The following is a 17,946-nucleotide window of genomic DNA, read 5'->3' on the forward strand; positions in this document are numbered from 1 at the left end:
AAGTGAAAAATACAGTTGTATAGAATGGGATCCAATAACAAATATATTAAGCTCCTGAAAATACCTAAATACCTGAAAGTCCTGAAAATACCTGGGAATAGGGATTCAAAAGATTCAGCTTAAAACGTGTTAAAGATAAACATTTTGAACCTTCCATATACTTCAAACTGTTTAATTAATGATGGCTGTGCAAAGGCATAAAATCTGAGTGCCTTTATCAGCCTTTCCTGACCTTTTTAACATGAGTGAACCCTTGAAATAAATTTCAGTTCCTTTGGGACCCCCTGCTATAATTACTATATCCACAGCTCACAGTATATTAGTTTAGTGGTCAGTGAGAAGAATGCCTCTTACATAGCTGACCATTGGGAAGAATGTCACTCTTACAGATAGCCAAATAGATCATTGGTGTCACTTGACCTGAATTGGGTATCCCTTTAATATATTGTCATGCCTCAACACAACACATGATCAAATATTGTCTATGTGTGCTGTTACTGAATATTTAAGTTTGACACTTCCTGTGTGCAGTAACTGCCTGTAATAAAGCCCGGGTACTGCTGCTCTCTGGCTATGCGCAGGGTGGCTGGTCTTGTATCTGCCCCTCCTATAGTTTTCTGCAGCTTGTAGTGGGTAGACTTTCTGGATTTCTCCCAAAGTTCTGTTCTTTGCCCACAGTGATGATGTCACTGCTACTTTTAATATCTGGTGTTTAACTTTTATTTTTTTTCTGGCTTTTAAGGAATATATTTTAATTAAACTTTCTGAGTTCCTGTAGGTACTACCCTACCCAACGTACTTGTTTGTAGAAACCCACTGGCAGGTGGAAGTGCTCATAATTCAAATTGAGTTATTTATCTTACATGAGCACTGGGTATTGCTCAGTTCGGTGGGTTGAGGAGAATAGATAAATATAGGGGGATGACCGTGTAGAGGGGAGTCAGCTTTGTGTAAGTAACAGGGTGGGCCTGTGTGGTTGGGCTTGACCGAGCCAGGGCCTCAGGCCACAAGCCCTGGACTTACCTGAGGTCCGCTAAAGAATCTATTATTCGTCTGCATGTAACTCATTAAAATTGTTGGGGTCTACCATTTAATAATCGGGAGTTTGGATGCCCGAATTAGGCCAACCTAAAAGAAGAGTATGATATTTAACTAGGAGCATAAAAATTGGGCCACCGGAGGAGGCAGTTTAATACTTGAATGTGCCTGTTGTTCCTGACAAGGTTTTATTTTAGAGTATCAGGATCAGACCACCCCATGAGACCAGCTAGTGCTAGTTTTGGCACCTTGAGAGAGTTATTCACCCCCAGTTATGAGACTATACTCTTTCTGGGTATCTGCACTATTCTTCCTGTCTTCTATATTCCAGAATCATCAATAAAACTCCTAGACGTTAGGAAGTAACTGAGCTTCGTTTAATTTTTAAACCATTTGAACCCACACCAGCAGCTAAATAGGGGGTGTTCTACATTGTCCTTAGTATCAAACCCTACACTAATTGAGAACAGAGTAAAGCTGATCCTGAACAATTTCATGTTCAGTTTGGTATGCATAAGCCAGAAAGTCAAAACACTTAGCCACAATGACGTGTGAAACTGAAAACACTTTTTTCTGCTTTATTTCCTAGCCGTGTCTATAGACCAGAACATCAGCACTGTTACTCCTCATCTTCCAGGCCTCAGATCATAGGCACAGTCTCTCTCTCCGGCCTTTAGCGCTCTTCACCCGCAGTCTGACAGCCGCCCGGTCAATACGTTCTCCCCATAACTTGTTCTTCTGGTCTTCCTGCAGCTTCATTTGTGCCACGTGCAAAGAGCCAATTCTATCATGTGCTTTACCAAGAGATTTCTCCAGAGAAGCAGAACCCTGAGAGAGAAAATAATATGAATATTATACCCATAGAGGCATCATTAGCATATATTGGAATAATTGACAGGTGAATCCCGAGATGTTACATATACCAGGAGGCTGCAGGATCCAACGTACAATGTGGTGCCCAACTCTTGAGCAAATGCAAGTTTGGGTGCTGTGTCAGTAGATGTCATTCCACAAAATCAAATAACCCGGCGCTCAATCACACTTAGAGCAAGATTGGTCTAAGTCATTGTTTTTTGTGGAACGTTGCCTGCTGACGTGGTGCCCAATCTCCTTCAGGTACAGAGCAAGATCTGCTGTGGGATCAGGAAGCCAGAAAATAGAAGAAAGAAGATGGTGGCACAGAACATAAAGTAAAGGGAAAGGAAACAAAATTATATAATACAAGGAAGAAGTTACTTGACCTTTTAATGTTACAAGAATCATTCAGAAAATGTACTAATTGAAAATACATTTTTTATTAGTGCATATATAACATTTGGATTGGATTACATTTGTCTGTACCTGGGAAATTAGGGTGCTCTCAGGGAGCTGGGTTCCTGGGTGTCTCTGCAGGATTCTCACCAGTGGACGGTCCAAACGTTCTCTTACAGAAAGATCCAAGCTGGACTCCGGACCCTGGAAAATAGATATAATATAAGAAAGCTGCTACTCCTGTATTATTCATGAATTTTGTTTCCAGAAATATCTATGAATACCGGCTTTGCTTGCAGGTACCGGGACTGAATGATGCATTCAAGAGTTATGTCAACCTGGCCCAGCTAATCGAGTTGGCCAAAGTTTAGGATGCGGACAAAAAGTGGGGAGAAGATGGCAGTGCCCATGATGGAATGGGGACAGGTAAGTATCCCCAGGGTTTAGGTTCACTTTAAGCTCATCATTCACAATGGTATTTAATTCAATTAGACAATCTATTCAATAAAAACATCAACTCAATCAAAAATAATTTAAAATGATTATAGGTACAATGGACTTTTGGGCAACATTTCTGCATCATACATACCAACTGCAATTGATAACTGGCCTCCAGCTCCTCATACAGCCTGTGCTGCCTCTGAATTGTGTTCTTCAAATCTCCCAATGCCAGAGTCACATCATCCTAATATAAGAAACTTTCCAATTTATTATTTATTTTAAGAAAGTGATTTTTTTCATATGTGTTGACATTTGTAAAACTGAACCCTAATGCATACCTTCCATCCTTTGCAAACTGGAAAGAGGAACGATATGTATCTCAAAGTATTTAGGCAAAATGTCCCCATTTTGATTTCCCCAAAATGATTGGCTAGGCCAACACGTGCTTAATAATACAACTAGGTTTTCTATATAACAAAATAACAAATAGAATCATTTAGCAGGTGCATAAAGGTTTGATATTGTAGATTAAATAGTCAGCAGTATGGGCCATTTCATTCTTTGTATACATCCCAGTCCCTACTATCTGTATCAGTAGAAAATAGGAGTATGCATGAAAACCAGAAGGTCACATGTTGTTACAAATGTTCAAAATTTAACTGAATTGTACTTGGAGTTACCCGGATGCGGGAGCTTTCCTCTGCTTTTTTGCGGAGTACTTGTGTCACGTTCTCCTTTAATTCTGTACAGTCCAATGGTTTCTGCCAGTTGGGAGGCTGTGTATTTAGGAATTTTTCACGTGTTAAATGGCAATCGTTCAAGGCAGCTTGACAATCTTGATAGAAAAGAGAAGAAGAAGAACACATGATACATCACAGGGATTGTCTGGTAAATAACGAGAATTTAAAAAAATCAGAAATTTAATGCAGATGCTCCAGTTATACTGTTGGAATGGCCACTCAGTCTCAGGCAAGTCTTTGACACCCGGGGCAGAAAAAGTATTATAAACAATATTGAAGCAAAATGTTTTTTCTAATTTTTATTTATAAGGTTTTGATTTGTATTTTTTTTGTTTTTCTTGGTATTGTGCTTTAATAGGCGAGCAGACTTTTATCCTCCCCTTGTTTCCCTCATTTTTGTACCACTTGGTCCTGCTAGTTTTAGAAAGGACAGGTCATTACCTGCAGCGGACTGACAATGCTACATGATGGCTGCTGAACTTGCAGCAAGGATGTTGGCTTATAGTCCCTATAGTTCCCTATAGTCTTATATGGGAAGAGGATGCCTCCTGTAATGACAAATGAGGGCTTTTAGTGTCTCTTGCCTCCCCTTCTCCTGCTTCCTTCTCCATTCAGCATGTTCTATGTTAGATCAAATAGGACTGATAACCAGGCCCTACTAGGTTGTGTATTAAGGAGAAAAAGGAGGTCATCAACCTGGAGATCTATATACTATGGCAGATAAAATAACTCTCACACATGTAGTTCAGTGGTGTATTTAGTGGGTTGTCAGGAGCAGGGATGGATTTCCCACCTAGGTCATGGCCTAGGACAACATGGCTGCTGGAGGGTGGCATTACAACATCTCTATTTGGAGCTGGAACCTGCTGCTGCTGGCCGACAAGCTCTACAGTAACAGGACGCACAAAGTGAATGTGAGTATACTGAGGTCATTTATAGCGCAGGGATCTGTGCAGGGGGGCATTTTTATTTAGGGTATCACTTTTTCCATTCTTTTTTCTCTTTACCTCCTTTCTTCCCCCTCACTTTCTCCCTCATTCTCTCTATCCCCTCTTTCTTCCTTCTTCCCCCCTCTCTCTTTCCCCTCTTGCTCTTGTTTTGCCCTGTCGCCCTATCTGTTCTCTCTCTCCCCTCTCCATTTTTTCCCTCCTCACTTCCCCTCTTTCTTTCTACCTCTCTCCACTCTCCCTCTCCTCTTGCATCTCTTCCTTCCATGTTCATTCTCCCTTCTCCAGATCTCTCTATCTTCTCTCTCCCTTCTCCCTCCCACTTCGTTCCCTTTTTTTGCCCGTCCCCTCTCTCTCTCTTTCCCATTCTCCCTCCATCCCCCTTTCTGATGACCTTTTCCTTCCCTCGTTCTCTCCCCTAATTTCCTCTCTCTCTTTTCTCTCCCTCGATCTCTCCCGTCACTCTTTACCTCTCCCCCTCTCTCTCAATTCTACCTATATGTCCCTTTTTTCTCCATTTTTGTCTCTCCCCCACTCTCCCCTCTACATCTCTCCCTCCACTCTCTCTGCCTATCCATCTTCCCTCTGCCTCCCTCCAACTTTTTTTCTCTCTCCCCTCTCCCTCTCTCTCTTCATTCTTCCTCTCTCTCCCCTCTCCTGCTCTCTCTCCATTCCCTCTCTTTTGTTCTTATGGAGCAACATCCATAGAGTATTTTGTGTGTGTTAATGTCAAAGCGGTTATTGATCGAGATGGGCAGCACAAACTAGCTTGCTTAGGGGAGCAAAAAGTATATATTCAGCCCTGGTCAGAAGTTCTGCTTTAGTAAAGTAATTTAATCAAACACCTTCTCCAAATACAATAATAGCATTTATCTGTCCTATCACAATACCTTTATTTTCTGGGCCTAGAAGAGTGCTGCCCCCAGGTGTTTTCCGTCCAACAGACTGAGGCCGAGCGTTCTCACTTATGATGTCCAGCACTCGCCCCTTTTCTTTGCAGAACTCTGAGAGTTTCTGCCGGTGAGAATGGAGCACCTACAAGACCAAAGACCAGAAAGAAGGTGCATGAGATATATATATATATATATATATATATTGTATATTCAGTAAAATATCTGCCTGGCCACCAGGAGGCGTTCTCATCACATTTTTTTCAATTAATTTGCAGCATTTCCCAATCTGCTATAGTCAGTACCAGACCTCTGGAGATGTAATATAGACATTCACTTGCTCCACTTGGGTGGTGGAGAAAGGGTTTGGATATGGTTTGCTAGACCATAAAGGACCATAAGGGTTTTTAGGGACAAACACAACACACACATCCAACACTTATCAGCTAAGGACCAAGACTTTTATGTCTTGCCCATGGTATGTGTCTTAGTCACTGACTAACTTGCAGCTGTCTGGCGATTTCTTGCAGTTGGCGTTCTGTGTGCCGCTTCAGATCCAGAAGGCCGTTCCTCTCCTCGTGAAGAAGAGCGTCGACTTTGTCTGGATACTACAAAAGGAAAGTAAATAGAATTAGATAATGTCATAGATTGTAATATCACAGCAACATCATCATTACAAATTCATCTGTTCTTTGACCTCTACAGCTGGGGAAAACAAATTGCAATGGGGCTCCCCCTGCACCTAAGGATTAAATACTCCTCATGGATTAGGGGGGCAGCCAAAAGAATTGTTACTTACTTTACCCCTGTTCCCAGCCAGTGCACTCCTATAACATCCAGGCAGTGAATAGCCCCTTGGTGTCCTCACTTACAATGTGGGGTCAATGGCGGGGATAACGTATGTTCCTGCAACTGCTGCACAGAGCACCTTAAAGAAGAAGCTGCAGGGTCCTGATTGCAGGGAGGAGCCGTCACACAGAAGAGTGCAGGATATATTAAATGCTTACTCCCATCCCATCACCCTTGCAGTGTACTAGGAGTAGTCCCACTATGAGGGTAATTTAAGTTAGGTTGTAAAGAGTCAAATGACAACATTTTTAGTTTTCCTTTTGAATAGAGTAGGAAAGGGGTAAAATCCATATTTTTTGGGTGGGGAGGGGGGATTAAATCTGTTTAAATTGAGAATATTATCTTATGGTATTCTATATTAAATATTACATGATAAGAACGGATGTGAATAAACAGTAATATGTTTATGGAGAGGTATTATACAACAATTTGCATAAATTTGGAGAAATTTAAGAATATTGGTGACAGACTATTTGACAATCCAAAAAACACCCGTGATCGCACTGAGAAGACAACAATCTCAGTATATAGTTATGGAGGGGGAAGGGGTGTGGGGTGTCCCATTGGGAATACTTGGAACAAACAGGTAGTAAAATAAATCTTCACAAATAAATCCTTGCTTGTCACTGGAACTGTTGGCTGCAGTTGCTTCTTTTTTCTGTTTTAATGATTCAACTCAAATTTTGGACTTTCCCGTAACTTTTTGTCACTGTAACAATGGACACTGGAATAAAAAGTGAAGGAGAATCTTCCAAGAAAGGGCACAGGGGCAATAGAACCTAACAGGGGCTTTAACTCATTCCTACTTTACCAATAAAAAAATAGGCTTGGGATTTAGATACACCTAACAAAATACATTTGACTAATAGGAGTGGCCACATTGTGGAAAACTACATGATTTGCCTTTAATCCTGGCCATATGCTGTGCTATATTCTCAGTCTATGAAAAGAAAGATTTGATATAAATGTTTAATTGTGATTAGTTTTATGGGTGGAAATTCAGTTGAAAATTGTTTGGACATTGCATGTGTTTATGTAGAAAGGGTACTCAGCCTTTTAGAAATCAAAGCAACAATATTTCAGTTAGATATAATGGTAAAAACAATTATAATACCCATTGAATATTGAAAAAGAGTTTTCACATTGAATACATCTAGTTAATCACAGGGATTGATTTTAATCAATTGTAATTGTGTTTGTAATATTAAAAAAGGATTCCATTGAGAGAAACTTGCATAGCGTATATCCATTGACCTAGTTGTAGTACCCCTCCCAAACAGCAGGTGGTATTAGAGATTAGTGAAGATATTTCCTCACCCGCTCAGTCATTGGTCTTGTCTGACGTAATTGAATGGTCTCATTGTTGGTCATCATATCCCTTCGAGTGTTGGCATGGGATCGTTCTAATATGTCCCTCTCTTTCTGCAGTCTCTGGATCTGGCGATCTGTCTCCCACAAGGCCTGTCTGAGGATGAACATGGAGCTTCTAGTTTCTCTCATGTAACCACGGATATATGCATTGCATTGGTTGACTATTAAGTCACGGTGAAATGGTGGAGGTGTTGGTTGAGGCCTGGTGGTGCCCATAACTTTAGTATGTTCATCTTGAGGCCTTAACTTTCCTTGACCGCTTGGAGCGGATGGAAGAGAAGAAAAGGGACGTGACCTTAAACTGTGAGCCAATCGGATCGTCCTGTAAGAAGCATCGCGCCAGGTGGCAGAGCCCACAGGAAGGGCGGCCATGGGGTCAACGGTGGGTCCTAAAAGAGCAAAGGGACACATCTTTACATACAGATCATAACGGCTGTTTTTCCCCATGTACTCTACATGTAAGTTGTAACCAAGCAAGGCTCGGCATTCAGTTATTACTTTCACACAGTAACTGCCATGGTGTCAACAAAAAACATAACATTTTGTGAATGGGCCTTTGCCTCCAATGCCTCCCTTGTCTGCATTGGTTTCATAGAAATGGCCAGTTCTGGGAACAATGGAGGCCAGAAGCTCATACACTACTTTACACTTACTACTTTAAGGATTTACACAACATTGCTAGGAACATTCCCATCTCTAACAACATCAGCCAATAGAAACACTTCCTGATACACAAAAAGATGCAAATCTATAGGCTGAGTTAAGGATCATGCCAGTGACATGGGGATGTGAAAACAAAGAGAAGGAGCAGAAGAGTATGAAGACTTTGGCAAAATTCAAGATGACGCTGGACTACATGGAAATACTGTATGTGTTTTATATTTATGTTTTATCTTAGTTATCCAAACTATTGCTGGCAATCTTATCATTTACCAATTCTGAGCCATTTATGAAGTGCAATAAGCTTAATCTCCAATTTCCAAAGAGGGCATTTATCACTCTTTTAATGGTAAACGGCCACAATGGAGATCAGTGATGTTTGTTTCCAACACCCTGTTTGCTCCTTTCATAGAAATCCTCACAATGGGCTCTGCTTCTAAATATGGTGATCAGTTACACCAATCAATGGAGTTTCTGATTGCCAATTTGGTAAAAATATGGTATGGCATAAATCTGGTGTTATGAAAATGAGATTTATAGAAAGTGAAATGTAAAAGAATGAAACCCCAATCACCCATTCCTGTTCCTTTGCAGGGTGCTGCCATTTTTCCCCTCTTCTCTTTCTAGCGGTGATCTTCGCCGATGATTGTCCGGCAATGACAATACTTCCACACAGGAACATGGGAGTTTGTTTAGTCCCAGCCGGGTTTGCCGGGCATTCTGGCAACCAACACTGAGCTGCACATGTGCAATTTTGACATTTCCGTTGAGTGATCAGGCAAGTAAGAAGGGAAACCGTCTGTCTCTTTCCACAATAAATCCCGGCCTGATCACAAATTAATAAAGTGGAACTTTCGCTCCTCTTTCATAATGAAAAGGTTGCTGACACCTGAGATTGATTTTAAAGTATGGCAAACAGAAAATGAGAATGTGCCTAACCCATGTCAGCATTTCTCAGGTCATGTGATCAGACATTTAAATCCCTTTTACATTGTATCAGTCTGTACATAATAATCCTTTAACAACATTGCAGTTTGATACATTGTGGCCATAGCTACAAACAGAAGCCAAATGGCAATGACTATAAAACACAAGGCGTAATGTCCAATAGAAAAGTAACCAGGCGGTGGATCAAATACAACCGACAGATTGATTAGTAGTCTGGGCTGATTCCACAATCCAGCCTGGCATTAATGTTTTTTAAACATATATTACAATTAAATCCTAAGTATTCAGTAATTTAAATCCTAAGTATTAATACCAACCCGTATGCAATGTGGCTTTGGGTGGGCACTTTAATACTAAGTTCAGGTGTAATAAATGCTCCTATAGGATCCTATATTACAATTATTACATTATTTTTGGTGTAAAATATTTTTATTCTTCAGTTTAGTTACATATTAAACTAGAATTGGTCTTGTTGGATTATATATTATACAGTCATCAAGCTTCACTAGCGATGCATTCACTTGTGAAAAGTCTTGAAGTTCATCCAAATAGCAATCCGTCATGTCAAGTATTGCATACAAGACCTGATTCATTAAAATTCTGTAAAACTGGAGGTGATAGACTATCATGGGAGAAGCTGGGTAGTCCAGCAAACCTGGAATGGATTTCTTCAACCGTTTGCTATTAGTGTTTGCTTAAAATGTTTTAAATCCTGGACCAGATCCATTCCAGGTTTGCTGGATTACCCAGCTTCTCCCATGATAGTCTATCTTCTCCAGTCTTTGATAAATCAGGCCAATCGAAGCCACATTCCTGGTAGCTATTGGCATGATTTATGATAAAGGGCAAAATATTATACCATATTCGTATAGCGCCAACATATTACACAGCGCTGTATAAGGTCCATACTCATGTCACTAACCTTGCTTCAAAAAAGCTCACAATCTAATGTGCCTACCATAGTCATATGTCATTAATGCAGTGTAAGATCAATGTTGGGGGGAAGCCAAATAACCTAATTGTATGTTATTGAAATGGGGGAGGAAACTGGAGTTCCCAGGGGAAAACCCACACAAACTCCATGCAGCATCCTAGCCAATATTTGAACCTGGGGCCCAGCACTGCAAAGGCCAGCATGCTAACCACTGAGCCACTGTACTGCCTGAAAGTTTATAATATATTCAGTTAATGAAGGGGTGGCTTTTACACTCAGTCTACAAGTTGAATTCAAATTAGAAAAGTGATCACAATCTGCAATGGTTGGCAGTCTATATAACCAGCTAAGCTGGACAGTCCTGTCATTGCTAGGAGAGAACAATAAAGAGTTTTTGTCCTCTGTGACCCATTCTGCAGTCTGTGTAATCTGATCTCCCTGCTGTAAAATGAATCTGTAGCCATCTCCTGGCTCCATGTGAATATCTTGGGACAAGGCTCTCTATACAGACTTGTAAAATTGTCAATATGGCTAGCAGGGCTGTTATCACAAATGTCTGAGTCCCATATTAAGTGAACCTCCTGGGTCCCCCTGCCCTGTGTCTAAAGGTTGCAGCATTGCAAAAGTCAAGTAAGTTCCCCTTGCTCCCCCTCCGCCCCAATGGTGGCCCTGATAGCTGGTCCAACTATACCTAATGTCTCTTTGGGTTCTGCTGGGTCTTAAATAATGAAAGTCTGGGCTTCCCCCATTTTTGGTACCTAAATATTATATTTGTTCTGGTTCTGGTGATTTAGGCATTGACAGAGGAAGCAGGGGCATTAATGGGGGCATCAGGGAAATTCATAAATGGCATTGGTGCTGCAATACTAATTTGCAAACAGTCTTTAAGTGTCATTGAGAAATTTGTTACCATCATAGTAACTATTATTGCATATGTAGATCTTATCAATACAGTAGAGCAAGTGACATTAATGAGGAATCCATTTATAAAGCAGTGAATCTGATAATCATCAAACATTTTTTGTTAAAGAATCAGCCACTGTCCATCACTATACCTTTATGTCACATATATCATATGAATCAATTAGAACCGGTGAAATTAATGAAGGGACTATTTATAAAGCAGTGAATCTAAAATTCAGTGAAACATTCCCAATTCTCCACCAGGGATTTCAGCGTTTGCCAAATTTACTGCTTTATAAATAGATCCCATGGACCTAGAAGACTCCTCACCAGAGAATGTTTTGATGAATGTCAGATTCACTGCTTTATAATTAGATTTCTTAAAGAAACATTACGAATCAAATTTTTAAAAAATGAATTTAAACTTTTTAACCCATTTTTTTGTTAATGCTATTTAGCCCTATGCAAGGCTGCGCACACATGTGGAATTTTAGTTGCTGGAAATGATCTTTCATGATTGTTTCCAGCAACAAAAGAGTGACAGATATGGATGAGCGCTGTACACACAGCCCCATTCTGTTCTATGGAGATGGGAGAACGAGCACCCTGCTGTGCCCTCCTTCATTGATTTGTACACCGGTCATTCTCCGTCAGGACAGATTCATGAGCGACGTTGGGCGACCTCTGTACACCTCAGATTCTCACCCAGGATGTGCAGGACCATTTGTATCAAGCAATATTCATCTGAAATACACATCTAACTTCTTCCTCTTCTTCACGCCTTTCATTATTATTATTATTATTATTAATATTATTATTATTAATAAACAGGATTTATATAGCGCCAACATATTACACATATTATTTTATTATACATTAGTATTTTATTCCTTTATTTGGCACTTTTTTGCGTCCTTTACCAGAAAAATGTGCAGAAAGAGCCTTTTCTTTTTTTTAAATTACCATTTACATGAATTGAAACTGAATTTTAGCATTGATTTAAAGTGGAATTAAACTAAAACATCAGGAGTTTTACTGGATTGGGTCCCGCGTCATCCCGGTATCCCCTTTCGTCTCATCATGGAGGAAACGTGGGGTGCCGCAATCATCTTCGGCCTTCATTCTCCTTCTTCGTACATAACCCGATATCACACTGTGCGGGCACAAGATCGGTATGTAGATGGGCACTGCACTGCACTGCACTTTAAGGAAAAGGACATCATGGTGGCTCAGGGGTTAGCACACTGGCCTTTGCAGCACTAGGTCCTAGGTTCAAATCCCAGCCAGGACACTATCTGCATGGAGTTTGCAGGTTTGTCCCATGTCTGCATGGGTTTCACTTGAAAAACATGCAGTTAGTTTAATTGGCTTTCCCCTAAATTGACCTTACACTACATTAATGATATATGACTATAGTAGGGACATTGGATTGTGAGCTCCTTTGAGGGACAGTTAGTGACACAACTATGGACTCTGTACAGTGCTGTGTAATATGATGGTGCTATATAAATACTGTGTAATAATAAAAGGCTCCTTCTGCTCATGCCCAATATCACACATGTGTAGAAGGAGCAGCCAGGAGTCTCCCATTCTGCATTGATCAAGACCGGGGGGGGGGGAACTTTTTAAAAAAAAATTTTTTTAAACCCACCTCCCCAAAAACAGAAGGTAATATTTACCCTATATATAAGGCTTTTCTATCTTTATATGTAAGGTAAAAAGTTTAGTTTTGGTCTACTTTAAACAGGATGTATCATAGAATAAATTTATATTTTTATTTATGTGTATGGATTTAAAATAAAATAAAACAATTTTTGCAAAATGAAGCTTAGATCCCCCTCTGCAAAAAAAAGTATTATTTTGTTAAGTAATAGAAAAGTTATCGTCCAATGAACAAGCTCATGGTGGAAATATAAAAAAAAGATTAATCTTTTCTGTAATTTCAGATCACACCGGATCCCTATATAATGGTAGTGTTCTCTTACCTGTATCAGGTGTTGTCTCCTGTGTGCTCTGCTCCCTGCGCTCTCCCCTGTCTGGGATTCTTCCTATCACCTCCTCTGTCTGTGTCCCCCTCCGCCCTGATTTTTGTCTCTGCGGAGACTGTAACTATGTACACTGTGTCTCCCTCCATTGTGATGTCATTGCCTGGCTCACCCAGATCCATGTCACCCTGTAACAATATGTGAGCCTTGCAAGCTGAAAGAAGAAGAAGAGAATTAGCAGGATCAATGCAATCTAATTGGATATTATTCTGCTTAAATTCTTACATGGAGGTATAAATACACCTATGAGTATTTATGACTCCAATACCAAGAAATAAAAAATCCGTATTCTATAAAAATATATTTTTTTTCAATCCTTTAAAACACAGTTCTAGAATTCAAACTAATTCAGTTTTCAGTACAGCAGAGAAGGAGAAGTAGCACAAGGAGCCAATCAGCTGTTGCGTTGCTCTTTGATGATTTATCATTGTCATGTTGCCCCTTTGTTCTCCGCTTGGCAGGTTGTGTTGCTGATGCAGAGGTTGCGTCTGTGCTGTCTGGTTGTACATAATATTTAATTGTGCAGCGAATATCAGCTCACGCGTAGGTAGTAACACTGCTTATTAAACTACCTGCCTTCAGTGAACCTGGGTGATTCAGCAAACCTGGAATGGCCTAAGGTGATCCAGCAAACATGCAAATGTTTTCTTTCTTGGAACCTTTCTGGATCACCCAGGTTCTCTCATGATAGTCTATATTTTTCAGTCTTGGAGCTTTAATAAGTCAGGCCCAATGTGTAATGGTGCAAAGGGCAGCTCTGACCTAATCACACCAGTGACACATCATTAACCGCTTTGTAGTTCAATACAAAATATTATATACAAACAATATATTAATAATATTCATAGTGCCTAAGACTTCACGTAAGCCAAATTACTTTACTTGAACGATCGGTGCAATTGGCTGTAACATTCTGAGAAACTTTGCAAATAATTAAAAGAAGCAGCTGGAGGTAAAGAGACCTTACAAGTAAAACAAAACTTCAAGAAATAAAATGCATTCTTTGTGAACCCCTTGTTAACCCAAAGCAGCCCCTAATCAACTTCGTCCTTCCATTCTGCTTATTATTCTGCTTATTTATTTTTATTTTTGTTTTTTTACAATTAATATTTGATTATATATATTTTTTTTTGTTGCAGGTAAACAGACATAACTAAATATAAATATTATGTATTATTTATTTTAAAAAATAATATTTTTATATTTGCAAACAACTCTGCAATGCTTTGTACTAGAATAGAAGCATCTTTTTTTATTTATTTATTTTTTTAAAAGGACACATTGCATAAAATAAATATTACAATTTTATTTTTTTACATAAAATATATTGCAAAAAATAAAAACAAACTTGTTAAAAAATATTATGCTGGTATAAAAAGAACAGTGGTTCTATTTATAAAACAAGGAATCTGACATTCGTGCAAACATTCCTTGGTGAGGATCTATGTGTTTCAATGGTAGTAATTAATTCCCACCAGGGAATGTCAGATTTGCTGCTTTATAAATAGAGCCAACATAATGAAAAAAAAAATGCCCTTGGAGGGAGTATACAGGTATGAAAGGCTGAAATAGGTAAAGTGGAAGGAAACCCTTGGACTTATGGCCAGGCAGAGGATGTCAGAGGATGTCTAGATTGTAAGCTCTTCTGGGCAGGGTAGGCACATGCTCAGATATAAGTCAGGCACATACATGCTCGGACATAAGTCAAGCACATGCTCAAGAGATTTTATTCAGCCCCGTACCCCCAGGGGTAATCGGCATACCTTTTTTAAAAAAAGACATAAATCTGGCATGTATATTTTGTTTTGTATGTTGCCAGGTATGTATAATGCAGAAGGGACGTTGCTTGTAAGTTTGGTTCTGTTTTAACTGCCCAACATCAAATTGTGGGAAGGAAATCTGCAGCATGATCAGCTTGTCGACTTTAGGAAGATATATATTCAAAATAAAATATAGCATTTAATATTCTCTGGGAGGGTTGTTCAGTGATCAATGGGAGAGAAGAGAGCACTAGGGCACTACATTTTTAATTTTGCTTTAATTTTCCTTTTTTGGGGGGAAAAAAGCTAGGTTTTAGGTTTTCTGTTGTCATATTTAGTAATTCTGTTGCAAAATGTAAATTATAATAGAAAACATAAGCATAGTAAAGTAGAGCTATACAGTTCCATTTAGCATCCATGATCCAAATCTGTGCTGCTCCCAGGAGCTTACACTCCACCAATAACTTCTATTTATACCGCAATTCATGATAAAGTTCCATTGACTGTTGCCTGTGATCAGAATAGAAACACAAGTATCTAATTGAGAAGGGAGGATGGGGAGGGGAACCTTAGAGATCTGAATCTCTGTTGTGATAATTAGCAATGTTTCATCACATAAAATAAAGAAATAAATAAGTGTGAGAGCTCGTGTTTCAGTAAACAGCTCATTAACTACCCCTCTGTGAGACTTGTTAAATGAAAAAAGATTAATGTTGTGAAATCAGTTGTAAATGCCATTCACTATGTTAATTAATTATCCCGAGGCTGCAGAGGTGCGACGGACCCATTCCTGGAGGAAATCATTTGTATCTATGTGAGGAACGCTGAAAAATATTAACTGTTACATTGCAAATGATATCAGTGTTGCATTTAATTTAAAGAAGGCATTTTATGTTCTGCAAAAATGTTAAAACATTACCATGAATATATATTTATATTACTTAGGCTTCCAATATTTGTATAGGGTGTTTACCTATACCAGATTGTGTAGGTAAACATAGACAATAGGTGACCGATGTTGGCACACAATACACTATAAGCTATGGGTGCAGTTTGCTCATCAGAAAGTTGTAGGGGTTCCAGCTACAACCTCCATGCTCCTGCAGTAAATTGGGCAGTGTTTATTGATCTTTTCAACAGGGGGGAACCCCCGATATAATTACTATATTCACAGTTCACAGTACATTAGTGTGATGGTCAATGGTAAGATTGTTTCTTACACTGCTCCCTGGTGGGAAGAATGTCACCTTTATAGGTAGCCAAAAAGATCATTGGTGTCACTTATAGTGGCTTGAGAGGTACAAACTGCTCATTGCTCAAGGAACTCCCAGCAACCTCTGGAGGAACCCTGGTTTGGAAACATTGAAATATAGGGATTGGGCAGACAGTGCACCTACCTGAGACATCACCAGGGATGGCTTTAAACAAAATAGGGCCCTTGGCAAATAGGATGTAGGAAATCTCTGCACGCCCTACATTCATTTAAACAGGGCCCTGGAGATGGTTGGGGCCCTGGGTGATTACTCAGTTTGCCCTATCCTGAAACTGGCCCTGGGCATTACAAGAATAAACATATTTGTAGGCCGTTGTTGTGCAATGGGGTCACGTCAGTTCAGGCAATACAGGTGAGATAGCTTCTATGTGCCTCTTGCAATCCCTGGTAATGCCAATTCAATAGAGTGGATTTCCCTGGGTGTATGGTGAAGTTCACTGCCAGAGCTGATATTTTTTTTTTAATTTCGCACAGACGTAGTAAAACTCACAGGTTTTTGATACATTATATTTATATATTCTCCAGCACTGATTAGCCCAGCTAAATGCTACAATAGGCACCGGAATCTGAGAGCAGAGGGACCCAGCAGCCAATGGCAGTATGGGATTGATCAGGAACTATTCCGCTAATCAGCTGCAGCACAGCTTCAAATACCCCTCAGCCTTCTAAGTGCAGGGGATACCGAGAGAGAAAACACAGCTAAAGGGAAACAAGGATGCTGCAAATCCCAGAGCTCTAATTCCAGAACTCTGCTGCTGTAAGAGGTGCAGCTGGAGGGAATGGGCCACTCTACTGCAGTGGGACACCGCCTGGGATTGTTGGCCAGAAGAGTATATATACAGTATAAATTGAATATATCCATAATTTTATAGAATAATATATATTATGAGGTTGTGTTGAGAGGATAGATATGTCAAGCCTAAAAGTGCATGCTCGAAAAATGATAACCCTCCCCCCAGAAAAGATGCGTTCAAAATCTTTACAAGTCGTCACTTTAAATTTACCTTGATCAATTGCTCTTAATCCTGCATCCAACATGCGTGAATGTACCTAATAATTGTAGAGCAGTTTTCATGCATATGGTAAACTAATGTGTATTTGTATGTGGGGGCAGGGGAGGTTGCTTAAATGTCAAAGCAGAGAATGGAGGCTGCTCCCAGAACTGGGGTCTTACATTTACTCCTCTCCAATGCAGTGGGAAATACAGCTCCTGCTGTACGCTCCAGGGGCAGAGAAATACAAAGTGCACAGTTGTGAGACATTTTCAACAAAGCATGATGGACCTTTGTTTCCAAATATTAGGGCGTCTGACATCATTAAAACCAAGTTGCCTGATTTGCCAACTTTCCCAATACCTAATAGAATGGCGCTGCTCTCAAACACCAATTTTGTATTGGGTTGTCTGAATTTCTAAAGCAACTTTTCCTAATATTTTTTTTAACGTGGGTGAACCTTTGATGAAGTCATGTGGGGGCCCCTGACAATAATGGGAGTATCCACAGCTCACAGTATATTAGCGTGGTAGTCAATGGGAAGAATGCCACCTACATTGCTGGTCAGAGAGGAGTCAGATGTCCAAAAAGATCTTTAGTATCAGTGGTAACTGACCTGAAAAGCACAAAGTGCTTTTGCTTAAGGAACTCCTAGCAACCTCTAGAGCAGGCATGTCCAAAGTCCCGTCCGGGGGCCAATTGCGGCCCGTGTTCAGATTTCCACCGGTCCGCAGCCTTTGTCAATAAACCACAATATAAAATACACGTGTACAAAAAAGCTATTTTATAGTTCATTAGAGTTGACCAACCACCTTGCAACTATCAGGGCGCTACTCGGTGGGCAATCGGCAGGACGGGAGTCGCTATGTGTGCACAGAGAAACCCCTACATCATTATAGTGTGC

At 39.9% G+C, this 17,946-nt stretch overlaps 1 protein-coding gene across 2 annotated transcripts; it reads right to left on the reverse strand.

Moving 5' to 3' along the window:
* Window positions 1–1,583: 1,583 nt before the first annotated feature.
* TEKTL1 (tektin like 1) lies at window positions 1,584–13,003 on the reverse strand. 2 transcript variants are annotated; one of them, XM_072431066.1, is made up of 8 exons: window positions 12,958–13,003; window positions 7,474–7,916; window positions 5,811–5,915; window positions 5,308–5,452; window positions 3,411–3,565; window positions 2,879–2,974; window positions 2,380–2,493; window positions 1,584–1,866 (listed from the first exon to the last, which is right to left on the reverse strand). In XM_072431066.1, exons 2-8 carry the CDS (start codon window positions 7,897–7,899, stop codon window positions 1,684–1,686), a joined length of 1,224 nt encoding a protein of 407 aa, XP_072287167.1. In that variant the 5' UTR covers window positions 7,900–7,916; window positions 12,958–13,003; the 3' UTR covers window positions 1,584–1,683. The 2 variants fall into 2 exon arrangements, with proteins under 2 accessions (XP_072287167.1, XP_072287166.1); XM_072431065.1 differs by lacking the exon at window positions 12,958–13,003 and having other exon boundaries at window positions 7,474–7,995.
* Window positions 13,004–17,946: the final 4,943 nt, after the last annotated feature.

Source organism: Pyxicephalus adspersus, chromosome Z (assembly GCF_032062135.1).
Source record: "Pyxicephalus adspersus chromosome Z, UCB_Pads_2.0, whole genome shotgun sequence".
Lineage (NCBI taxonomy): Eukaryota > Metazoa > Chordata > Amphibia > Anura > Pyxicephalidae > Pyxicephalus > Pyxicephalus adspersus.